This window comes from Xenopus laevis, chromosome 6L (genome assembly GCF_017654675.1).
Source record: "Xenopus laevis strain J_2021 chromosome 6L, Xenopus_laevis_v10.1, whole genome shotgun sequence".
NCBI classification, from domain to species: domain Eukaryota; kingdom Metazoa; phylum Chordata; class Amphibia; order Anura; family Pipidae; genus Xenopus; species Xenopus laevis.
The window spans coordinates 54,628,118-54,655,974 of NC_054381.1; the positions used below are offsets into that span (position 1 = coordinate 54,628,118).

At 36.7% G+C, this 27,857-nt stretch overlaps 1 protein-coding gene across 2 annotated transcripts in view; it reads right to left on the reverse strand.

The window, feature by feature from the left end:
* mrpl3.L (mitochondrial ribosomal protein L3 L homeolog) overlaps positions 1–27,857 on the reverse strand; it is a 53,267-nt gene that overhangs the window by 22,048 nt on the left and 3,362 nt on the right. For both annotated transcript variants that reach the window (XM_018267507.2, XM_018267506.1), the window contains exons 4-6: positions 26,992–27,090; positions 21,660–21,759; positions 13,164–13,224 (exon numbers count right to left, since the gene is read on the reverse strand). In XM_018267507.2, coding sequence (XP_018122996.1) covers positions 13,164–13,224; positions 21,660–21,759; positions 26,992–27,090 — 260 coding nt within the window. The remainder of the gene's footprint in view (positions 1–13,163; positions 13,225–21,659; positions 21,760–26,991; positions 27,091–27,857) is intronic.

Below are 27,857 nucleotides of genomic sequence, written 5' to 3' on the forward strand. Positions count from 1 at the left end.
CACTGTTGCGGAGTGTACCTTTAAAATTTTAAAGCATTTCACAAAGACAAATTATAATATTTCTGAAGGAATGTGCTGGGAAACAGCCTTAGTTTCAATTCCTTGAGGACAGATTTGCACATTATCACAATCAGCCGCCTAGATACACAACGGGGAACTATGAGACTCCAGTATTTTACTATAAACCCTACTGCAAAAGAAAACTTGAAACCACAAATCTTTTCAGTTTCTGGAGCTACAAGGAATGCCATGTAATACTTTGAAAATAAATTCCTTCTCTATAAAATGAATTCAGTAGACATTAAAGTAAAACAAAACAAAGTAAATAATTAAATCTAGTTTATACATTATTTTTTTAGCTTTTTATAGGGGAAAAAACATGCCCTCCTATCTCAGTTATTAATTTTCCCTGTTTTTAAATGTACATCATATATAATCATTACTGGCCAGACCCTCAAAATACATGCCATACAACTACCCTGCCCAATTACTACATTCCTGCTCTATATATGTCTATATATGAATACTGAAATGAATGGGGGATTATGAAAAATGCTCTTCACCTTAAAGGAACATTAACACCAAAAAATGAAAGGGTTTTAAAGTAATGAAATATCATGTACAGTTGCTCTGCACTGGTAAAACTGATCTGTTTGCTACAGAAAGACTACTATAGTTCATGTAAACAAAATGCTGTGTAGCCATTGGCAGATGTTGAAAAAAGGCTATATGGCATAGGTTTAATAGTGGATAACAGATAACATGTGTAACCCAAGCCTTTCCCCTTTGAATGGTTGCCTCCATTGCTACACAGCAGCTTATTTATATAAACAATAGTTTCAGTGTTTCTGAAGCAAACACAACAGTTTTACCAGTGCAGGGTAACAATGCATTACATTTTTATTACTTTAAAACAATTTCATTTTTTGATGTTACTGTTCCTTTAATGGAGAACTAAAATATAAAAGAATTAAGCTACAGACCACAGCCCTTTAGAAGTAAAGAGTAGTGTCAGTGAATATGCTCCCAGTAGCTCCCCATGTTTTCTGCGGATTCACAGTAAATACTTTGTACTGCAGTCATTTACGGAGCTCAGGGAACGACTCACAATATATATGTAAAAATACAAGGCTGGTTAGTAATTAAATCATACTCCCATTACATGGCAGCTCATAAACCAGTGCAAATAGCATCAGAGGTTAATGACCAGCTTTGTAGCATCAGCTTCTATGATAGTCAAAGCTCATTTTCTGCTTGAATACTAAACATAGCTTTTCAACAGTTCTCTAGAGCACACTGAGCATGTGCGTGTCACTGACACTCCTTACAAAATCCAAGATGATGACCCCCTGGGACAACTTTGAATGTGTGGATCATTACTGTTAAAAGAGGCTGAAACTTTAGGCTGGTGCATTAAGCTTATGATGCATTACGCTTAAGTGGATAACGGATCTTTCTGTAAATTGGATCTTCATGCCTTAAGTCTATTAGAAAATAATGTAAACTTTAAATAAAGCCAACAGGCTGGTTTTCCTTCCAATAAGGATTAATTATATCCGAGTTGGGATCAAGTAAAAGCTACTGTTTTATTATTACAGAGAAAAGGGAAATCTTTTTTAAACATTTGAAATATTTGGATAAAATGGAGTCTATGGGAAATTGGCTTTCCATAATGCAGAGCTTTCTGGATAACGGGTTTCCAGATAAGGGAACCCATACCTGTATATAAAATATGTCATTTTTATCTATATTTATTTTGAGAGTTTAGTTCTCCTTGTCATCATTATCAGGGAGAACACCCTCTGAAAGCCTGAGGAGCTCTGCTGTACATGGTCTTCTACATACAGCAATATTTTTCTTCAAATGAGTGGGAAGCAGCTGCAGTTGGGAAAGATCCTCTTGATCATTGCAGTTTTCCTGACAGGACCAAGCCAAATACATTTGGTAAATGAGCCAATTCATCCACTAATTTTGCATGCGATACAACGGAAAAAAAAAAAAAAAAAAAAAGATTGCACTTGCTTAGCATATGCAGTTTTCATGTTTTTAGATTTTTTACATTTGGCATCCCCACTAGGCTGCTCTAGTGCAAAGCTGTGTTTTTCAGTAGACAACAAAGAAGGCTTACAGAAGATTCCTGCTCACTTTGACTTAGGGCAATATTGGGAATTTTGTCACCCACCCACGGAGCTAGAAGTTAGAAATCATCCTCTGTGATATTTTGTGCATAAATGTACAGTTTCTGGAAAGCCAGAAAGAAAATTAAATATATAAATTAAAATAAAATATTTTGTCATTTTAAGGCATAAATAAAAATAAATAATATTAAAAGATGCACACGTATATATACCCGAAAGATAAATAAATGATGTTTATCGAGGCAGTAATGAATTGATCAATAATATATAAAGTTGGCCATATCGAAATTGTAAACTGTGCCAAACTGTTCCGTAGGTTGCCAGCTGCTAACAGACTGCTCCTGCTGAAATATCTATATGCCAGCTATGTTGTGAGGCACGTTAAAAGCAGTGTTATTCCCAACTACGGAGCACTGAGAAGAAGTAGGTTTGCATGGAGGGATATTATACCCAAGGGTACCTATCTGAAATATTCCTGCTGATGGAAGGCATTCATGAAACCACACAGCAGCAATAATCAAGAGGCACATGCAGTTCAGAATTAATGAATGGTAATTACTTGCTGTGACAGGAAACCTTAAAGGAGCACTTACGTAACAAAGAAAATAGCTTCAATGAATAAATGTCTTAAATATTAAACAGGCACTATCACTGTAAGTATGCATGCATACATGTGAGTTTGCCAACAAAGTGGCTTTTGTAGCACAGAACCACATACTGTATATAGCAAATGCCTTAAGATTTGTTTATTGCATTTGCCTCCATATGTCTAAATTAATAAGGAATAAGTGAGACCAGTTAAATTTGCACCCACTCCATTGAAATACATAGAATTGGCACCAAGTCCTCCAGTCACATAAGGTCCTGCAGTGAAGCAGGGATTACAGTCCCTATTTATAAGATGGGCACAATGTACAACATTATTATTATTAGGAATGCATCAAATCCACTATTTTGGATTCGGCCAAACCCCCGAATCCTTCGCGAAAGATTCGGCCGAATAGCGAACCGAATCAGGGGTGGGAAGGGGAAACTTTTTTTACTTTCTTATTTTGTGACAAAAAGTCACTAGATTTTCCTCCCCTCCCCTAATTTGCATGCAAATTAGGATTCGGATTCAGTTTGGCTGGGCAGAAAGTATTCGGGCGAATCAGAATCCTTCTGAAAAAGGCCGAATCCTGGATTCGGTGCATCCCTAATTATTATTCATTTGTATTGTTCCAACATCAGTCCATGTCCAATGATGCTGACAATCCAAGTACCCCATCATGCACACACACTACAGTTAATTTTATCAGGAGCAAATTAACCTGCCTGTATATTTTTGGAGTATGGGCAGAAACCATACATGGGGGGGGGGGGTGTACAAACCTTTGCAGACAGCACCCTGTACAAGCCTTAAGTGAAACTACATGTAAAAAGAGACTAAACTAGCCCCATGATATTGCCTGGGAACTTATTTTGGAATAAAGCTGTTTATAGCTTGCACTCTAGTCTGCCAGTTTAGATGTTAAACACAAATTTGACAGATACAGATTATGCTCCCTGAGCTTCAATTATGTAATAATATATAGGTCTTGTTCCATGTTTTCACCAAATCAAATCAATCAAAACTCCAGTAATGATTGCAGAAGGGAACAAATCAACCCTGCTGCTATATTACCAAAGATCCTTCCACATAAATGTCACCCAAATGTTTCCAAAACCCTGCATGATGCCAGCACAATCATGGTATTTCATAAAGACACAAGCACCACAGGGATGTGACCTTTCTGCTTTTTTTTTCATAAACATCCCAAACCTATTCTTTGCACCTTTGCATTACACAGAGATAATGATAAAGGTGTAAATTTATATATACACATCAACTTTTAGGATGTGGTCTGCAACCTGTCTTAAGATGGGTTTCCAAGTTAATACAATAACAATAAAGTAGACAAATTTAAAAACTGCATAGCCCTGCCCACTTTGTGACAACATTACCCCTGCACCCTGGTTCTCCCGACATGCATGTTTGACAAAAGCCGGTCACAGTTTAAAGTTAAAGGGAAAGCTAAAATGTAAGTATTAGAACCCATATACTGTAAGTATAGATGGATACGTGAAAACATCATTAGGGATAATATAAATGTACTAAAACAGAACTAATGCTTCTCCTGGAAACAACTGAAAGAACAAAATTCATTTAAACCCATTGGTGTAAGTGTACCCAGAGTTTTAATCCAAAAAGTTTCACGTTGTAATAAAAGGCAAGATCTTTCACCACCTCTTTTTGGCATGGGAATATAATCGATTGCTATGTATTTAAACATGGACAACCTGTGTCCTGCCTCCAAAAAGTGCTTAGCCATTGGTTTAGTGGTCTTCTGATCCCTGTAAACTGTGTTTATAGCCAATCTTTGTGCATCCATACTAAGTCTTAACATTAAATCGGTCATGCCAACTTATGCAAGCCCACAAGGGCACGTGATTAAATAAATCTCGTGAGTGGTAGAACATGTAATATGATGGCGAATTTTAAATCGGTGCCCTGTCCTTGGATGGACAAAGCTATCACTAGGCGTCTTATATTGGCAGGAAAAACACGTGGGACATTTATAACACCCCAGTTTTTTTGATGTAGATAGCCAAGAAATCCCCGTTTTTTTGTAACAATTTACTGGGTGATTTTTTTACCAATATATATATATATAAAAACTCCATTCAAATCGAAATTTATAAAAAGGATTTCCTTTTTTTCTGTGCTAATTAAACAGTACCTTGTACTTGATACAAACCAAAATATTATTAATCCTCATTGGATGCAAAGCCAGCCTATTGAGTGTATTTATATACACACAAGGCCAAGATTCCACCTTTTTCAGCAGGATTAAGCCAAATCCAAGTGCCTGGCCAAACCGAATCAGAAAAATCAAGTGACTTGTCACAAAACAATAAAGTCAAAAATGTTTTAACGCTGTTCTTTCCCCGTTTCCCTAATTTACATATGCAAATTAGGGGTTGAATTCAGTTTTTGGCAGAATCTTTCAAAAAGGATTTGGTCGAATTGTGGATTGGTGCATCCCTAACAAAAAAAAACAAAAAAAAAACACACCACACAAACAGGTATGGGGAATGGGGTGAAACACAAACCTTGCAAATGTTTTTATTCTTGCTTTAGCTTAATTAATAAACAATAGCTATAACAAGTATTGAAAGCAGAAATGGAGGATTTCAGCACAAGAGGAACCTGGTATTTTTTACTACGATTTCACCTCAAAGGAAAATTGTATTATCGATGGTAAAACATAAAAAACAAAGTCAAAAGGCACCTGAATATATTTTTTTCTTTAAAAATGTTAACATATTTTTTAGATTTGACTGTCCTTAAGCTACAATACATGAACCCTTGCAATTGCACAATGCTTTTGCTTCTTTTGCCTCTACTTAGGATGAAAATACAAACCCAAAGGAATTGTCAAAGGATTTACTGGATAAAAGGATTATAGAAGGCCAATCTGTGTTCCTAGATGTTGTGAACTACTGTACATTCGAGCCATCAAACACATAATGGAAAATGCAAGAATTAGTATATCAATGAAAAGCTCTGAACCATAAACCTGACAATGTTGTTTAGAAAGGATTTCTGGAAACTGATTTCCATTTTGTTTAAAGGTAAAAATCTAAAATTGAGAAGAAAATATTTTAAAGCACATTTTCAAGGCCCAAGTTATCTTAATGCTTACTTAAGGTGTTATTTGAAGGCAGCTACAATATTGTTAAACATTGATAGCGTAAGATGTTTACAGTGATGTATATTACACTTGCCATGGATCTGGACTTCCCAAGGGGAATTGCTCCAAATGTCAGGATAAATTGTAAGCATTGAATTCACTTTATCATGCTCAGTCAGCTATGGGAACCATTGAAAATGGAATATACAGCAAAATTCCATACACTCTACTAGATCCAATGAAAATTTCAAAACAGCTCTGAGTTGCAACCAAAGACAAGTTGCGTGGTCAGATTCTCAGTCTGACAAAGCAAGGGGATCCAATTTGGCAGTATACATGAACTTGCATATAAGACTCAGGGGATGTCTCTCTTTTGGGATAATTCATTTTAATTATCACTGTGTGATATTATATAACTGATGCTTTGCAAACATAAATAAGAAACCAGTTGCTGAGAACAATGTACTATGTCACTATGTAAAGGTACTCGAGACACTCGGGGTAATTTACAATATCCTGGGGTGCAATTGCTAGAGTGCTGAAAGGGGTAAAACTGCATTTCCCTTAAAGGGATACTGTCATGGGAAAACATGTTTTTTTTCAAAATGCATCAGTTAATAGTGCTGCTCCAGAAGAATTGAAATCCATTTCTCAAAAGAGCAACAGATTTTTTTACATTTAATTTTGAAATCTGACATAAGGGTAGATATATTGTCAGTTTCCCAGCTGCCCCAAGTCATGTGACTTGTGCACTGATAAACTTCAGTCACTCTTTACTGCTGCACTACAAGTGATATCACCCCCCCCCCCCCCGCAGCCTAACAACAGAACGATGGGAAAGTAACCAGATTACAGTTCCTTAACACAAGATAGCAGCTGCCTGGTAGAAAAACAGTACTCAATAGTAATAATCCAGGTCCCACTGAGGCACCTTCAGTTACATTGAGTAGGAGAAACAACAGCCTGCTACAGGATGTTACAGGATGCAATTATTCTGTTCTGAAGGCTATCATTGTCAAATACAATATTTTCCTTGTATGTATTCAAAGATATTCAAAAACAAGTTGTTCGCCTTTAAATTAACTTTTAGTATGAAGTAGAGATTGATATTCTGAGACACGTAATTGGTTTCATGTTTTATTATTTGTGTTTTTTTAAGTTATTTAGCCTTTTATTAAGCAGCTCTTTAATTTACAATTCCAGCAATCTGGTTGCGCTGCAAAATATGTTGGCGCTCTATAAATACATGTTAATAATAAGTTAACCTAGCAACCATGCACTGATCTGAATAAGAGACTGGAATACGAATAGGAGAGGTCCTGAATAGAATGATGAATCATCAAAAGTAGCAATACATTGTAGATTTACTTTTTGGATGGGGTCAGTGACCCCCTTTTGGCAGCTGCAAAGAGTCTGAAGGCAGAAAATTAAAAAAATATATAAAACCCAACTGAAAAGTTGCTTAAATTGGCCATTCAACAATATACTAAAAGTTAAATTATACGGTTTGTGATGAAGGAGGTTCATTTTGCTTTGCTGCCAGCACTCAGCTTTTCAAGGCTACTGGTTCTGGCTGCATCAACATTCAGCAGTGTCTGTAAATACCTTTACAGGAAAGGAGAGGTTTCTAATGAGAACAATATAACATATCCGTTTACACCTTATCTACAGCCGATGTCAAGAAATAATTATTTATTAATGCAGGTTCCAAAACCACAACATGCTATTGACTTGAACGGTCAGGGTCTCCTTGGCCCTGGTTTTGTTATTAATCGTTCAGCTTTCAAAAAACACCACTTATATAGTGCAAATTGCTACAGCCTGAAGCAAGAACATAAAGATGGTGGACTATTCAGTAATTTATCTGTTTTATTTAAAATTCAGACCAAATCAAGGTTGTCCATGACAGTAAGCCTTGTTGTTCTTTTCAGGAAGCAGTTGTACATATTAACATAATGGTGAAGTACAGCTGTGAATCTCAAGAAGCTTTGTGTATAGATACTACACAAGACAATTATTTAAGTACACAACCCTTTCTAAATAAAGTGTAGATTTTATATATTGTGTAGATTTTAAATTAAAATAATTACCACAAATGTTGCAGTCTATACATTATGCTGTGATATATCAAACTTATTCCATCCTTGCCAACCCGAAGTCATGTGGCGGATATATTTCAGCAGCACCAGGTTAAAGACCCACAGAAATCCTAGATACATATATACATGTATATATATTTATATATATATTTTTTATTTTTTTTAATTTTATTTATTAAGCCCTTTATAATAATCAAACATGTTTGCAGCTGCAGGAGTCACTTGAATAATGAAAGCAAATTCTAAGCAAGATTCCATAGTATATTAGTTACATATTTAGGTGGAGGACCCCTTTAACAGAGAAAACAACAAGATTTTGTCAGACCTGTCTGATTAGATTCTCATTACTATTGTTTTGAGAACCACTTTTTAGACGTTTGCGCCGTCAGTTCTGGGCCTGCCTCTTAAGCTGGCCATAGATGCAAAGATCCGATCGTACGAATCATCGTACGATCGGACTTTCCCATCTCCCGACCCGCCACTAACCATTCAGATCAAAGTCTTACCAGTCAGATTAGTAAAAGAACAGATCAGCAATGTTCTGCCCCTGACAGCAATCGTACGATATCTATGTCCAACCAAAGCTAGTGACAGTCTCCCACTGAAAATCGTACGATCGGCAATACACGCAGAGATATTATCGGCAGCCGACAGACATTTTCTAACCTGTCCGATCGACCAAACGACCGATCTCCGCCGGACGAAAAATATCGGGACTCTCCACACATGGTTCGAAAATCGTACGAATCCTCGATCCCTACGATCAGATCTTTGCGTCTATGGCCAGCTTTAGTCAACAACTAACAGAGGTAGGCAGGCAGCTCCCTATGCACTGCCATATTTCTGAGCTTTCATGCTTATGGGTTTCTTTATAATCAAACCAATAACTGTATTACCACTTACGTTCTGCTCAACTACAAAATTAATGTTTCTTTGTTCTTTGTCTATTTAAAAGATGAATGGGTCTTTTTGTGCCTAAATAATTTCACACTGGGTGTGCAGGAACACTTATATTCCAGGCCTATGCGATTCCTAGGAGTCGACTGTGACATCTTTGCAGACCAAATTGCAAGCATTTATAAAAGACTGGGAATGCAGATATTTAAGAAAAAAACCTTCATAAAAAAAAAAAGAAATCATCTGCCAGAGTCAATCAATCAAACAAAAACTCTTAATGCTGCTCTTGTTCTCCTGTGAATTCTGGGATAATAATCAAGGAAACAGCACAAGGTTAGGAATATTCAGAGAGAGCAAGCAAAATGTTTCAAATATAATAAGGAAAGAGCATTTTGGTTTCCACTTAAGTCACTTATATCTGTCTGTATTTCTTTCTTAGCTTGCAGTAACGACCATATGTCACAAATACAGCAGGTCAGACTTCCTATTTTAATTGACTGTAATTGCCCTGTAGATAGGACTACAAACGACAAATCCTTTGACCCTCGGTTAGAAGCTAGTATTTTCACGAGATAACTATACCAGTAAGTGGAAGCAGAATTGGCTGGTGACGATAGTTATTTACTACATGCATGATAGGGGGGCGGGGCAATAAGTGCCACATTTTATATTCTTATAATTATATGTGCCCCACATATCAAATGAATTGCCATAGGCCTCTGTGCTCCATAATGGAATAAACTGTCCACTAAATTTTTACCCATTATAGTCACTTGTAGGATGGGGATCAGCACAGAGAGATCAGTGCCATTACTGCTACATTTAAGTCGGATGTTGTTATGTTGGATAGTCTTATATAGATATACACAACATAATGCTCAAAATGCACTTGCAACACACCTGTTTCATGGCAAAAACCTTTTTATATAGCTCCTTTCAAGGGTGGAAAAACAAATGTATTTATGCTCTCATATTAAACCACTGAAGATTGTAGCAGTTCTGCAAGTCAGGTGATGGTACAGCAATAAACTCATACCTTTGAGCAGAAGATGTATGCTATTGCACTCTAACACATAAATTAGCCGTTTTTTTTCTAAACCTCTGAGAATCAGTGTTTGAGAAATGTTAAAATGGTCAATTACAACTGACATAAGCTTGACAGGAAGACTGCGTGACGCTGATTTATTTTCACTGACATTTTAAAAAAAGGCGAGCAGTTAGATGAAAAAGTTGATTGATGGATTATGCTGGGAATTCTTTTACAACTTTTATAAAAAATAAAAAATTGCTACTCAGAATTACTTATTTTTGATTTTGTCGTCATAGCAAATGAGCACCATTGGAGAAAAAACCAACATGAATGGCATGTAGAAAAAAAATGTGTAGAAAAGACCTATGGGAGTTGTGTTTTCTTGAAAAATTTTGAGTTTTTCAAGGGAAGCGTCTCAGATTTTTCAAGCTGTCGAGATCATGTAAAAGTCAATGCAAGAGGTCCCTTTAACCATTTGAAGATGTTTTTTGCCTTCATGATTTTTGTTTTTTTACAGTGGTTTGAACTTAAAAACTCAATAAATTTGAGGGTTTTTTTATAGTCGACAAAGTCAATAAATTTGAATATTCGTCTTTTTTTACATTCAAGTTTTTTCATAAATAAGCAAACATTCGAGTTGTTAGCCTATTCGCTGTAGAAAAAAAACCTCACAAACTCGACCTTTGATAAATAAACCCCCTAATGTGACATTATCCTTAAAGGAAAACTATACTCCCAAACAATGTAGGTCTCTATAAAATGATATTGCAAAAAACAGCTTATATGAAAAACCCTGCTTCATGTAAATAAACCATTTTCATAATAATATACTTTTTTATTAGTATGTGCCATTGGGTAATCATAAATAGAAAACTGCCATCTAAAAAAATAAGGGCCGCCCCCTGGGATCGTATAATTCACTGTGCACACAAACATACCAAACAAATTATACTTGTTAGGTCACATAAGACAATTGCCAGACAGAGTTCTCTCTTTTGCTTAGAGTAAAAGATATAAAAGCTGCTGATTCAGTCATTCTGAATATCGATCACACAGGTTTAAAAATCCCATTGGGATGAGGGTCTGCATATACTGTTGTGATCCAATCACTTGGTCTTGCGCCCCAAACAATTGAATTAGCCCGATTGTTTGCCTTTAGGTTAAGGGCACATGCTAAGATTCAGGGAGATTTAGTTGCCCTGCGACAAATTGCCTGTTCTTCGGTCGACTGACCTCCCCAAAAAGCCCTCCTGCTGGCTAGAATCTAAATCGCGGTGAGGCAACCTTGGGCAGCTTCGGAAAACGAATCGCTCCGAGTACCATCCCACGGCAATTTAGATTCTAGCCGGCGAGAAGGCTTTTCAGGGAGATTAGTCCAAAATAGCAGCATGTGTCTTTGCCCTTAAGTGTATGGCGAACGTTCACCCTAACCTTATAGCACACAGGAAAGTTTGTCATTCCAACTTATCCTTAGGTAAAAAATCACAGGATAAAAATGCTGAGAATTGTCTCAGAAAAAGTTGTAACCAAACTCTTGTCTCAATATTTAGTACATGTTGAGATCTGTTATCCGGACACCCTAATTCAAGAAGCTCTGAATTTTGGGCAGGCCATCTAGCACAGACTGCATTTTAATCAAATAATTAACATTTTTAAAGAATTATTTCCCTTTTCTCTGTAATATTAAAACAGACATTACTTCATCCCAACAAAAATATAATTAATACTTATTCTGGAGGAAGAACAATCCTATTGGGTTTATATGAAGTTTAAATGATTTTTAACAGACTAATGAAGGGAAAAGACCCCTTATCTGGAAAACCCCAAGTCCAGAGCATTCTGCATAACAGGTCTCACACCTGCAATATAAGCCGTTAAGAAAAAAAGTTTCAAAATGCCATGACATAAAGCCAAAGACATGTGGAATAATAATGGAGCATGCAGGAGATCACACAAGCTTCATAATCTCTGTTTCCATTGGAAGCAAAGTCAACGTAAATATTTGTAAGAATTTTCCCCCTAAACTTTCACCTACTTGTAATTGTATGTTTTTTAACCACATGAATATTTGTACAGCAAAAGACTGCAAAGCAATGGTATGATAAAAAGTATGAAGCCATATTTTCTTCTTTTTTAAAATTAGACAAATATATACAGTACTAATATTATATACCATCTTATGTGGGCTTAAAGGAAAACTAAAGCTTAACTAAAGAAGTAGGGTAGAAATGTTATACATTATGTTTTGGACTTCTATACCAGCCCAAGGCAACCACAGCCTGTTAGCAGTAAAGATGTTTTTTCAAAGATGCCCCAGTAGCTCCCCATCTTCTTTTCTACTGATTCAGCGCACATGCTCTGTGCTGCTGCCACTTACTGAGCTTAGGGACCCACTCACAATATACAGTACACATAGAATAGAAATGTCACAATAGAAGGCTGATTAGTAATTAATACAGATAATTACTACATGGCAACACAGAAACCAGTGCAACTGGCAGCAGATTTAATGATCAGCTTATATTACAGACCAACCTAATTTTCTGCTTGATAATTTGCAACAACCCCTAAACTTAGCTTCTCAACAGGTGCTCAGAGTAGAGTCCTGCAGCGGGTCGGGCACCCTGTGGAACGAGGGGAGGATTTTCAGGTGCGGGTATAGATGTGGGTCTGTGGGTTGGGTTGCGGGTCTCATCTAAATTTCTTATCTTATGTAATACTACCTTTATTTTACTCCTTTTAAGGTTTTACAAAACCCACCCACTTTTGAGGGCATCTCTTCTGGGTTTGCAGCGCCATCACTTCCTGTTTGATGGTGGTGGGCGGGTTGCGGATAAGGCAGTTTCGGGCCTGGGTAGCGGATCAAAGTGGGTAAATATGCGGGTTTTAGAAATTGGTTCCGTGCAGGACTCTAGCTCAGAGCCCACTGAGAATGTGAGTGTTGCAGACACTTTTCAAGATGAAGACCCCCTGTGACAAGTTACCATCCTGGATTATTGCTGCTATTGACAAGCTTTAGGCTGCTGCAATAAGTTCAGTATATAAAATATGGCAGTTTTAGGGTTTAGCTATCCTATAAATATTAGCTTCCACTGCATGCTGGCAGAGATGAGGATTGGTAAATATTAATATGCGCAAAGTTAGGGAGCTGAGTTCCAATATATAAAATTATGAAAGTTGATATAAATAACAAAACAAGAAAAAAGCAGGCATGTAACCTAACCTTTTATAGCGACACTCTAAAAACAGAATACAAAAAAGTTACTAAGTTAAAGGAGCAACTTACGTTTTTGCTGTGATGTCCACAAACTGTCCAGGACGGAAATGTGCAGCATAAAGTGGGGTCCCTAGCACAAACAAACAAACAAAAGATATGAATAAAACAAAGTCACAGTTTCTATATATATATATATATATATATATATATATATATATATATATATATATATATATATATATATATATATATACATATATATATATATATACATATATATATATATATATACACATACATACATACACATATATATATATACACATACATACATACACATATATATATATATATATACACATACATACACATATATATATATATATATATATATATATACATACACACACACAATCCTACAGGACAAGCTGTATCTCATATGACTGACCACATTCTATTGTTCTTTATGAAGAGATGCTGTGCCTCCTTTTCACTTCCTCCAACATGAGCTAGCACATATGATGCAATGACAAATTACATTTTGGATAACACTGTGAAATACATTAGGCTTAACAAAACCACAACATACCAATCAACCTCCAATGTAGAACAATATTATAGCTAACCGTGTGATGCAACATTTCAAATTATGATGGCTTTTCCTCAAGTCTGTGCTCCCTGACCTGAGAAAAAGCTTTTATCATGCTGCCAGCTCTAATAAAATTCAACAATGAGGAAAATGGTATACTTTGTGTTTTTGTATGCTTTTTTGTAAAGTTGGTGCAGATTCTTATGTTTTTTTAAAAAAAAAAGTTTAGTCAACATAAAAACCCCAAAACTAATACACAGCAGCTGGCAGCATTCGGCTAGTTTGGTTTCTTATGCATTTCTGGAAAACTGGAATATATTGATACATGTGCTTTAGCCAAGCTTTGTGTTCCAAAACCAACTTTTGCCAATGAAACATCCATTCAAATGAATGTTCAGTCAATGGATGGATATTCAGTAAACACTAAGGGGCTGATTCACTAAGGGTCGAATATCGAGGGTTAATTAACCCTCGATATTCGACTAGGATTTAGCGCAAATACTGCGATCGTACGATCGAAGGATTATTCCTTCGATCGAACGATTAAAGGAGAAGGAAAGCCCCAGGGCGCAAAACCCCTCCCCCCCTCCCGTGTATTGCCCCCCCTCCCTCCTCCCCCCTGGCCTACCCCTCCCGCTGGGCAAATGCCCCTAACTTGTTACTCACCCCTCTGTGCAGGTCCTGTCCACGGAGTTCACAGTCGCCATCTTCTCCCACGCGCGTCTTCTTCCTGCTCTGACCGGCGTCTTCTGGCGCATGCGCAGTAGGAACAGGTACCGGTACAGCTCTATTGCGCATGCGCCGAATGTCACGAAGTGAAATCGGAAAACTTCGTGACATTCGGCGACTGTGAACTCCGTGGACAGGACCTGCACAGAGGGGTGAGTAACAAGTTAGGGGCATTTGCCCAGGGGGGAGGAGGGAGGGGGGGCAATACACGGGAGGGGGGGAGGGGTTTTGCGCCCTGGGGCTTTCCTTCTCCTTTAAATCCTTCGAATCGAACGATTCAAAGGATTTTAATCCAACGATCGAAGGAATATCCTTCGATCAAAAAAACTTAGGAAAGCCTATGGGGACCTTCCCCATAGGCTAACATTGACTTCGGTAGCTTTTAGCTGCCGAAGTAGGGGGTCGAAGTTTTTTTTAAAGAGACAGTACTTCGAATGGTCGAATAGTCGAACGATTTTTAGTTTGAATCCTTCGATTCGAGTGTCGTAGTCGAAGGTCGAAGTAGCCCATTCGATGGTCGAAGTAGCCCAAAAAATACTTCGAAATTCGAAGTTTTTTTACTTCGAATCCTTCACTCGAATTTAGTGAATCGGCCCCTAACAGAACAAAGCAACAACAACAAAAAACCCTACGTTTGCATTGGCACACCAGTAACTTTTTTTTAAATTTTTTTTTAATTTATACATATTTAATTCTATCACCACTATTCTTCAATTGTATTTTCATACCAATTGTTCCTGTCCAGCAATTATAAAGCATTTGCTGTTATTCCTCATATAACAGTGTATTTACTTGCCTATCTGCTTTGCATTGTGATTTGTACACATATATCATCAATTAATTCCAGGCACACCGAATAAAAATTAGATTTTTAGGATTCCTAATTCTGGCTTGAGAGCACCACTAAGTGCCTGTGAAATTAGGGAGGCCTGGGTTTGATTTATGTGTTTTTCTGCTGGTTCTCAGATTGGCTATTTGGAAAGCATGACTTTGAGAAAGAAATATGAATCTTCAGATAACATTGAAGAAAACTCCAAAGGAAAAAACAATTTACTAAACATTAATCTGGCCTTTATTACTAACACTAGAAGTCTGGTCTTATTGTAACAAACATGGCAGAAAAGAATGAGCAACCAGCCAAATGGGAATAGAATTTTAGCCTGTGAACTTGACATCCCTAGGTTTTATTATTCTGGTGTAGAAGAACAAAAGTATGTGCAGACATCTCATTTGGGTACATGTTTCAGAGATTAGTATAAAGTAAAGGTATGGGATTGGTCATACGGAAACCCGTTATCCAGAAATTACAAGTAAGCCACCACCCATAGACTTCCAATTAAGATTTAATTAATCCAAACACGCCAATTTTTTAGTAGACTTAAGGTATGGTGATCCAAATTACGGAAAGATCCCTTATCTGGAAAACCCCAGGTCCCAAGCAGTCTGCATAACAGGTCCCATACCTATGCTGTAGATGGCACAGTTTTTCATGCCTATATGCTAGAAAGGGTCAAGTTTGATGGATGTCCTTTTTGATAAATGAAGATGCTATGCGGCCATTAGCTGGGTATATGTTTTGGAGACTAGTATCGGTATAGGTATGGGATTGGTTATCCAGAAACCGGTTATCCAAAAAACTGGAAGGCCATCTCCCATAGACTCTGAACTAAGATTTAATCATAACAAGTACTGTATATACTCGAGTATAAGCCAACCCGAGTATAAGCCGAGGTACCTAATTTTATCTACGAAAACGTATTGACTCTAGTATAAGCCTAGACACAACTACAGCCCTGTCTCCCAGCAGCGCACATTCTGCCCCCAGCGATCAACCGGACTTCTTTGCAAAGTTGATGGTGACAGAGAATTGCCATACGGATTACTGTGTGCATTGTCCCACTGTCCCACTACCATGTGCAGAGGGTGCTGTTTGATATTGCCATCACTGTTAATCTTTCATATAACCAACAGAGGGCACTGTGTGATATTGCAGTCACTGTTATTCTTTCATATAACCAACAGAGGGCGCTGTGTGATATTGCAGTCACTGTTATTCTTTCATAAAACCAACATAGGGCGCACTGTTATTATTTCATATAACCAACAGAGGGCGCTGTGTGATATTGCAGTCACTGTTATTCTTTCATAAAACCAACAGAGGGCACACTGTTATTATTTCATATAACCAACAGAGGGTGCTGTGTGATATTGCAGTCACTATTATTCTTTCATATAACAACCAGAGGGTGCTGTGTGATATTGCAGTGGCTGTTATTCTTTCATATAACCAACAGAGGGCGCACTATTATTCTTTCATATAACAACCAGAGGGTGCTGTGTGATATTGCAGTGGCTGTTATTCTTTCATATAACCAACAGAGGGCGCACTGTTATTCTTTTATATAACTAACAGATGGCGGCTGTGTGATATTGCAGTCACTGTTATTCTTTCATATAACCAACAGAGGGCGCACTGTTATTCTTTCATATAACCAACAGAGGGCATTGTGGGATATTGCAGTCTCTCCCCAAGTGAACTGTTCGTATACGAATGATTACAAGTGACTGCAATCTCAGCTACTGCCCGCTGACCCGAGTATAAGCCGAGGTAGACTTTTTCAGCACATTTTGGATGCTGAAAAACTCGGCTTATACTTGAGTATATACGGTATATTGGATTTATTTAATATTTAAAAGATTTTTTAGTACACTTGGGGGCTGATTTATCAAGGGTCGAATTTCGAAGTGTAAAAAACTTCGAAATTCAACCATCAAATGGCATTACTGTACTTCGATATTCGAAGTCGAAGGTTTTTTTATCGAATTTGGCGATATTCGGTCAAGTAAAAACGTTCGATCGTACGATGAAATCCTTCGAATCGAACGATTTAATCGATCGAGCAAATTTTAATTTGACTTCTAAAAACTTAGCCAAATGTTGGCTATGGGTTCTAGGAGGTCCCTATAGGCTAACATAGCAATTTGGCAGGTTTAAGGTGGCGAAGTCAAACTTTTTTTTAAAGAGATAGTACCTCGATTTTCTAATTCAAACTTTTTTACTTTGAATCAAAGTCGAAGTCGAATTTAGGTCTATTCGATGGTCGAAGTACCCAAAAGTTTTTAAATTCGAAAAATCCCTTTGACCCTTAGTAAATGTGCCCCTTAAGGTATGTTGATCAAAATTACATAAATATCCCATATCCGGAAAACCCCAGGTCCCAAGCGTCCTGCACAACAGGTCCCATACCGATCCTGTAGATGAAACCGTTTTTCAAGCAAGCCTATATGCTAGAAAGGGTTGAGTTTGCTGCATGCCCTTTTTGATCATTAGTTAATATGAAGATGCTATGAGGCCATTAGCTGGGCATCTGATTAGGGCTTTTTTTTTACATTATCTCCAACAGGTATGGAATCCATTATACGACAACCTGTTATCCAGAAAGCTCCGAATTATGGGCTGACCATCTCGTAGAGACTCCATCAAATAATTCTAATTTTTAAAAAGTATTTACTTGTTCTTTGTAATAATAAAACAGTGTATTGTACTTGATCCCAACTAAGATAAAATTATTACTTATGGGAGACATTGGGTTTATTAAATGTTTTAAATTATTTTTTAGTAGACAAAGTATGGTGATTCAAATTACAGAAAGCCCCCTGAAAACCCCAGGTTTGAGCATTCTGGATAATACGTCCCATACCAAGTTTCTCAATAACAATAATGTATTAAAACTGTTATGCAGGTATTACACAATGTTAAACTTCCAACCAAGTGAAAATAACAAGAAGATATGGCAATAAAATAGCACATAGCCTGGATCATCCAAGCTCTTCTTTACAGTCACGGCAGGGTTATATATGTTTAAACACCCATTTCTTTAGGAAAACATCTTTAAGAAATGTTACACGTTGCTTTGTGAGAATAATTCACACTACCAAAGCTGGGAGAAAGATATCCGTTTCATCAGCAGCAAAGAACAACTTACTGTCGGCGCAGTCAGCTCTGGGGGGAAAACCTTTGAAGTTCCAAGAGCTATACACTGTACAAAACCTAAATAATTCTATACTTTTTGTCAGTCACAGAAGAGCAGTAAAAACGTAGTACAGCAGCAAAAATGCTTTCAAACAGTAACAATACAAGTTTAAACCTCATTACAGAGCATTACAAATGGCAGAAGTCCCCAATAATTTATAATGGAATGAAATGGCATAGGAAAACGTGCATGCACTTTTACCTTAAGGAAAAACACAGGGCTATTTTGGATGCTTTAAGCTCAGTGTTTTTGTTAACATTAAGGGGCACATTTATCTAGGGTCGAATATCGAGTATTAATTAACCCTCGATATTCGACTGCCGAATTGAAATCCTTCGACTTCGAATATCGAAGTCGAAGGATTTAGCGCAATTCGAACGATTAAATCCTTCGAATCGAACGATTCGAAGGATTTTAATCCATCGATCGAAGGATTATCCTTCGATCAGAAAAACCTTGAAAAGCCTATGGGGACCTTCCCCATAGGCTAACATTGGTCTTGGTAGGTTTTAGGTGGCGAACTAGGGGGTCGAAGTTTTTTTTAAAGAGACAGTACTTTGATTATCGAATGGTCGAATATTCGAACGATTTTTAGTTCGATTCGAAGGTCGAAGTAGCCAATTCGATGGTCGAAGTAGCCAAATAAAACATTCGAAATTCGAACTATTGTTCCTCTATTCCTTCACTCGAGCTTAGTGAATGGGCCCCTATGGGTCTTATTTGTCAAAATCCAAATTTCTCTGTGTATTTAAATTAAAAAAGTCCGACCAAACTAGAATCCACAATTTGACCTTAATTGTTATTAAAAAAGCATTATTTAATCGGAGACAAACTCGATAAAATAATGCAAAAACCCAAATCGCACAATTTTTCCGGAGTCGTTTCCCCCCCCAAATTTTTCAAATATTTGAAATCTTCTGTTGTCTGCACTGTAATTAGCCCAAAAATCTGACTATTTAGGACTTTTCGAGTTAATTTCAGCGCAGACCTCAGAAACGTTCAAATAGGATAGGGACCTCTCCCATTGATTTATATACAACCTCGGTAGGTCTGAGATGCTGGATTTTCGGGTTCTGACTTTTCCATCCTGGGGGTATAATAAATCTCGAAAAATTCAAGTTTTTTTCCCACTAAAAACTCAAATTTTACAGTAAAAAAAATTGGAGTTTTCGGCATTCAGACTTTAATAAATAACCTCCTACATGTTTTATAGTAGCCTGAAAATGTATCCATGTGTGTTTCTGGTAAAGTTGTTGTACCATGTGTGTGTCTAATGATTACCATTAAAATCTATGGGGGACTGTTTTGGATTCTGTTACCATTTGTTTTCTAGTTTCTAGTAACACAGTCAGGTTGGCAAAACAGTCAGATTTAGGAACTTCATGTAACAATTACTTACAAAAGCAGAACAGTCAACATGACCTATAGGTAACTCTTAATGTAGAAAAATATTTTGAAAAGAAATCAGTCAGTATCACTTTAAAGCGCCCAAAGTCCTAACATGGTCTATCACAGATCTATTAGACCTGCCTAGACCCAAAACTTTACCCACCGGCCAACAAGCAGCTCTATGTGCAACCAAACCCCATAACCTGTCCCTGCCGAAAAGCTGAAAGTAATGCCATCATAAAAGTGGTGATGTGATCCAAAGGCAGGTGAAAGTCAGGAAGAGAAGTGAAGAATCATATTTTGCCAGCTGAACTGCTGACACAAACTGTTGCCAACATCCACATTTCCCTACCAATTATCTGCCCAAAAAAACCTGCCATTTTGTAAAACTTGCTGTAGGCTAAAAATTATTTTTGATGAAGTAGGTGAAGGGATACCTACTCTAATACAGCATTTTCTGTAACACAAGCAGCAATACATAGATAAGTATTTTTAGGAATTCTGATACTATTTTGAAGCAATGATAACTGGAGCATGACCCTATGAAATTATTATAAAGTGCATAGATTCACTATAGTAAAGTGGCAATGTTCGCTAGATCCCAAACCAATAAGGTAAGAATTCAGTGATAGAAAGAATAATAAAATATAAACAGTACATAATAAAGCAGCGGCAAAAATACACACACAGAATGACATTTGCGAATGACATGCATAGATTTAATTATAAAAGATTTATAAATACTACAAACTGTTTTGTGTTTTATATTTAAAAAAATCTACTGCTAAATAAAAAATAATGCATTGTTCTGCCTAGGGGCTTTTAGCCAGGCATTCAACTCTTTTCTGTAAGCAGGCCGGTGCAATAACCTCACATGTAGTAATAGAAAACATTTTACAGAAGCCATTAGGGCTCTGCAATTACAGCCTGAGGTGGGATTGGACTGCAGGAGATGTAACACTGACATGCAGACAGTTCAATAACAATATGTTCCTGCAGAAGCATACTCTCCTACCGACTTCTGTAAAAAGTTCTCTATTATGGCAAGCAAGGTTGGGGCAGGCTTTAAGGTACATTGTGCATTATATATATTTCCCCCCCCAACTCGTTTTTCATCCCACTCAGCTGGAAAGCACAGAAATCTTCTATTAAACAAAAGATACTAGGTGTAAATCTTCCCAGCATGGTAGACAGTTTACCTTGCTCATCTGGCTTTGCCAGCCATTGTGCCACATAGAAAAACTGCACACTGTTAGATCAGGGTCGGATTAGATGCACACTTTCCTTTTCAGCTTTGTAACTTATTTCGAAGGGGTATGGAAAGATAACCCTGTAGTAAACTGCAAAAGGATATTACAGGTCTCCAGTGAAGAGCTCTGTCGCTTTGAATGAAAGTTTCAGATATTCAGATAACGATATTCCCAATACAAGGGGAAAATGCACCTACGTATAAAACTTCTGCACACCTATCTACCAACATGTGGCAAACTACAAACAATTATAGAACTTCCAACTTTGCTTCCCACTCTAGGTGGATTATGCTTAGTTGGGATGCCTATAATCTAATTTTTGTTGAGTATGCAAATCTATATGTCAGCAATGCATACCATAAATACAACAGCTATCACCCTGGGGAAAGTCGATGTTCATTGAAAGTAAGATGTAACACCTGTGACAAAATGCATTACCCATGGCAGGATGTACAAGCATCGACAAAATATGTAATATCTGAAAATTGACATTCTGTCACTGAAAGCCTGTAAACAAGAATACCGTCCTCAATATCTTCTACACAATTCTTACAAGTAGCTATAGTCTAATTACCTGGCTTGATAATAGCATTATCGGATACTTTAAATATGCTGATTTTTTGCTTTGGGGGAACTCCAGCTTCTCTATACAACTCCATTACAGATTCTGATTTCTGTAAAAATAAACAAAAAACATACCATTAGAAATAACCCTAACACAGAATTAAATTGTGAAAAAAAAATGTAATAAACCGTACATGTACAAGCCAATAAACAATGCATTAGCAGGCAAGAATGGTTGTTTCTTTTGTACCTGACTACAAACAGGTTTCTTATGAGGCAACATAACATTTTACTAATTTACAGGAAACAATTAATATATTTTTAGCTACACAGAGCTCACTGGTTTATTAAGGGGATTAGCCTCATGGATAGCGTTGTGTTAAATGTGAATACGGAGTGTAAAGTACTGTGGAATGTTGGCTGTCCAGTAGAAAACTTCAGTATCTGCTGCATTAGAAGGGGTATGGCACTGAGAAAAGACTGTGGATTTCTGCTAGAGATCTTCTGTATTCATTTATCTCAAGTCTTGAGATATGCCTAAGCCTAGCACTATTTTTGGGTTTTGCTGGAGCGCTTTAACTTTAAAAGTCCACGTATTGAACCTTTTACCTGCTAACTCGAACATCTATTCTGCATGCAATAAACCAAGAACAAAAATTAACTCTACTAGCTTTACTACTGCCCACAATCCTTTGCTTTAACTTTTTAACTTATATTTGTGGCCGCCTTCCTTGGGGATGACCTGTGGGTAGAGGAAACCTCTTGCCTATTAGAATGACAAAAAATAGGCTAAAGAACAAAGATTGTGTAAGCCAAAATGTTATATGAAAATCACATCAGATAAAAGGTATATCAAATTGCAACAAACAGTGGGGAAATGTCACCAAGATTAGAACATTATAGGTAACAATTAACAGCTCAATGCAGCACCAAACTGCATAGTGTGCTCTCAAAAGCGAACTGTTCAAATAAAATGTCCTTTGGCTTGAGAAACCAATTTGGCATTGATGTAATGGACATGTAACTATATGGTTGCTCAAATATAAAAGGAAATCTTAATCCATTCACCATAAAAGTGAAATATAAACAATAACCTTGCAAATCTATTTTCAGCTAAAAGTAAATCATTTTGGACAACAGGAAAGTGATCAAAAAATACTGTGATGCAAATGCAAACTGAAGCATAGAGGATCTGATTGGGGAGGTTATCACCTTTTCTTTGGACAAGAGACATCCTTATTTCTTCCCGCTGATGAAAGAGATTGGTTTCCAGGACAAGCTTTGTGCAAAATGTAACACACTATTATTTAACATGTGGCTTAATCATAAGTATGAGAGCTATATAAAATCACAAGCTAAAAGTTTCATCTGTTAATGTCCAGTATCGGGCAAGTGCATGGTGCATCCATCAGCAGATGAACAAGTGAAGAGGAACCATAGTTTCTCTTTTGTTTCTTGTAGTTTCAGGCAGCCTGGCCTCCTGATTCCATACTAAACCCTTCCTGAAAGCCTTTGAATTTTACATCTGTTTTTCATTACTTCTTCATCTTATGCTGGGTGGTCTTTACTTTCATACTTTGCATTGTGCATGTACGCATCTAAGTAACTCTATCTGTGAAAATCATGATACATACAAATGTTATTTACGGTATTTATACAGTGTACAGAGTTATTCTTTTTCCCTGCATATGGATGACCACATTCTGAACTACATGAAATAAAGAGAAGCAGCAGTTACTCTTAATTTTTCCCATCTGCTGATCCCCCATACACCCGCTATCACTAGATGAGTCTACTAGGAAATAATTTAAACATTAAATAAACCCAATAGGCTGGTTTTGCTTTCAATAAGGATTAATGATAATTTAGTTGGGATTAAATACAACGTATTGTTTTATTATTATAGAGAAAAGGGAAATCATTTTGAAAAATTTAGATTATTTGGAGAATATAGAGTCTATTCGGAGCTTTCTGGATAATGAGTTTCCAGGTAATGGGTCCCATACCTGCAACTTTTTCCTTTTCAGTGTTTCAAACTTTTTTCCTTGTTACATGGGATTATGGTTGTTTTGGACTGTTCATTAACTTGACAACACTCCAAGTCATGGAACTGGATTTGATTTTTATGGACTAATTACACAGGTTGACTAGATCTTTTTGCATAATAATGAAGTTGAACAATGCCATTGTTTTTAATGTTGAATATTTTTTTCACTATGGGTAGAATTATTTCAATATTATGGTAATTAAGGAGTGTAAAAAGCACTTACGTGTAAGCAGATCTGTATATATGATGAAGGGGTTCACCCCTGAGACATTACATAGATTGAAACAATAAATGTGCTACATCTGCCTCAGCATGCATAGGAATTTGTGTGAGTAGGTGGAATTTTTATCATGTATTTATAAAGCGCTAAATACATGGAGGTATGGTCAAAATATGCCAATTTGTGCATAAATGGCCATTTTAAACTTCTATTTACAAATGGTAGGTGTTCCAAGCACTGGGTGAAAAGCAGTAATGTATGTAAATACAATTGAGTTGGGTGCATATCAAGTAGGCTAAATAGAACACTGGATGTGTCTGTGGTTTGTTTCAATTTAAAATCTGGTTGTTGCCCAAAAGCGAAATGCTTGGATCTGATCAAAATGGGCTGCTGAACTTGTCAATTTTTTTTACTTGTGACCAGGTTAAACAGGCGCATTTTAACATGCCATCTTAATTTATCTCTTATTCCCAATCCAGTTCTGAGCTGTTTAACATGCTGCTGTTAAATTCTGTTTAAGAAATGTGTTAATTTGCACTTTCAGAATTCTCATCTGTCTTAATATTTTAATAATGATCTAAAAAAGTTCTAAAAGTTATTAAAAAAATAAAAACTGGAGACAGGGCCAAATCATTACTGATATCTTATTTCAGCTTAGGTGTTCTGCAGCTGGTTATCAAGCCACTTTAACAATCCAATTCCTATATTTGAGGAAACAATTTAGAAGGCTGCCTGTGGTGTCACACATGGATAATCCCATTTATTATGATAGGTCTCAAAAAAAAAAAAAAAAAAAAAAAAAAATCTACTACATGCTAAAGGGAAAGTATGTCATACATGTTTGCAAAAATAGCATAAAATATCTTGTGTTAGGGTCAAAATGTGTAAATAAATATTTAAATGAGTTTTTATTTTATTCTTAAAATGTTTTAAAAGAAAAATGTGGTCAAAAATGGCATGGTTTGCTTTCATAGATATTTTTCATCCGTTTTGGCAATACACACACTCAAAGAGCACTACAGTGCATTGACACTGCACAGTTGTGGGAGGATGCGGTTGAGGGAGTCTATGACTTTTTGATTTCTACTAGAGATAAGATGGTTCAGTACCGAATAATGCATAGGACCCACGTCACCCCGCTGAGACTCAAAAAGATGGGCAGAAACCCTAGTGCCACTTGCCCCAAATGTCTGTCCCTAGATGCTGGGTTCTTCCACCTGTTATGGGCCTGCCCCCTAGTTCATGAGTACTGGACCGAAGTGGTGAAATATCTTTCAGAGCAGCTCCTCCTGCCGGGGGTGGTTACTCCAGAGGTGTGCCTCCTAGGGCTGGTTGATGAGGTTGTTCCCCTGAACAAAACCAGGATATTGTTAAAGTCAGTGTACTTCTATGCAAAGAAGCTTGTAGCAATGAAATGGATGAGTCCCCAAGCACCTACAGTCAAACAATGGGTGCAAATAATTAACAGTAAACTGTCATCAAACTCACATATATGGCCAGAAGTTGTCCCCAAAAGTTTGGAAAAGTTTGGGACCCTTGGCTGGATGCCAACCCAGACTCCGCCCCATAGATTTGAATGCTCTTAATATTCTTCTGTCTGGAGTGTCTCTCCTCCCCCAATCCCAGCGATTTGCCTATGCTAATTATCGAAATGTTTTGATGTATATCTGCTCTTGAATTGTCGTAGCCAAGCTGTACGTGTTTTGTTGTGTACTGTCTTGTTGTGTTATAAAAGCAAAAATAAAAAAAAAAATTAAATAAACACAATAGACTTGTTTTGCTTCCAATAAGGTTTAATGATATTTTAGTTTGGATCAAGTACAAGGTAATATTTTATCATTATAGAGAAAAAAGGTAATCAGTTTTACAAATTTTGATTATTTGTAGAAATCAAGTCTATGGTACACAGCCTTTCCATAATTTGGAGCTTTCTGGATAACAGGTTTCAGGATAACCGATCCCATACTTGTATTAGCAATTTTAGACAGTTACTGTATTTACGTCTAGGCGGGCTTTCAATTCAGTCACAGCTTTTTTAAAGGGGTGGTTTATCTGTAACTTTTAGGGGAAGGTCATTTGGGTACCTCTAGCTTCATGGGTAGGCTCTTTTGAAATGTTAAATAGTAATAAACGTAAAGGGCAGGGGAGAGCATTACAGTCTGTGTTTTGAACATTTGTCAAATTTGAAAATATCTCCCATTTATCCGTTTGCCTTTTTAAAGTAGAAGGAAAGACTCTTTACATGGGGGTGGCAAAAAATTAGGCGCTGCCAAGCGATTGTATATACTTACATCACACCTTCTTCTTCCTTCAAATTTCCAGGGCAGTCGAGTTCTTCGTTAAAGTTTGGCTTTAGAATAAATATATATATATATATATATATATATATATATATATATATATATATATATATATATATATATATATATATATATATATACCCCCATGAGTAGGGCATGGAGCACAATGTAAAAAAACAAGAAAAACAGCATAATCTACATAGGCGCACCCACTAATTTGCATGTCATTTACATACACAAGTAATGGAGCTGGCACTGTGTAGTACTCATTCACTACTAATATTTGCCAATCTAAAAAGAAGAGAGTTGTTGAAAGTTTCGGTGCAAGATGGGTTTTTTCTTCAGGTATTCAGGGCTAGGGTCAATAGAAGTTGGGAGGTGCCCTATAACTGTCAAACTATGATAAGGGAGATGTTCATGGCCTTACAGAGAATAATATATAATAATATGCACTCAATTAAAAAAACTGCACTCAATTAACACACACATTTTAGACTTAAACATTGAGCAAATATTACACAGAAATTAAGTCCATAGGGTAAAAAAAACAACACAAAGATATTAACAGTAACAAGTGGAAAACATAAATAAACTTGTGTTTTGTCTCATATTTTACATCAAACATAATGGAGAAATTAGAAATGTAAACAGAGTGCAACTGCTGCATAGTATTCATCTTTTACATGAGCACAAAATAGCAGTTACCCTCTCATTGCTTGAATACAGAAGTCATACTCTAGTCTAGTGTTAAAGGAATAAATAAATTAGGACTCACATAAAAAGGGGATACATTTTTTCCTCCTACAGTGAGAGATGCAGACTTTCCATCAAATTCCTCCTTAGGTGAATATTTAATGACATGACAATCACGAACCTTAAAAGGGATGAAAATGTACATATTAGCATAGAAAAGTATCAATGTTTGGTTTTTTAAAGGACACAGGTATGGGACCTTTTATCCAGAATGCTCGGGACCTGGGGGTTTCCAGCTAACAGATCTTTATGCAATTTGGATATTTATACTCGAAAATCTTGTAAACATTAAATAAAACCAAAAAGCTGGGTTTGCTTCCAATAAGGATTAATTACATCTTAGTTTGGATCAAGTACAAGGTAATTTTGTATTATTACCCCCCCCGGGGGTTTTCCAGATAAAGGGTCTTTCCATAATTTGGATCTCTATACCTTAATTGTACTAAAAAAATATTTAAACATTAATTAAACCCAATAGGATCATTTGGCCCCCAATAATGATTTATTATATCATAGTGGGGAACTGTTTTATTAATAAAGAGAAAAAGAAAATCATTTTTAAAATGTGAATTATTTTATTAAAATGTAGTCTATGGGATATGGCTTTCCCATAGCTCTGAGCTTTCTGGATAATGGGGTTCTAGATAACAGATTCCAAACCTGTATCATGCCTCTTTGTATATATACACATAACTCTTGCCGTAAATGTCACAGAGCAGTAGAATTGTGAATGTGTACTAAGTTAGTATTTAGATAAATATCTAAAATCCAAACCTATAATGAATGAGGTAATAACACAGCAGCAGTAAAGTGATACTTAAGTGGGACAATTGGAGCAACCAAACTACGCTCAGTATGAAATTTGTATGTATATCAAAGGTCAGCAAA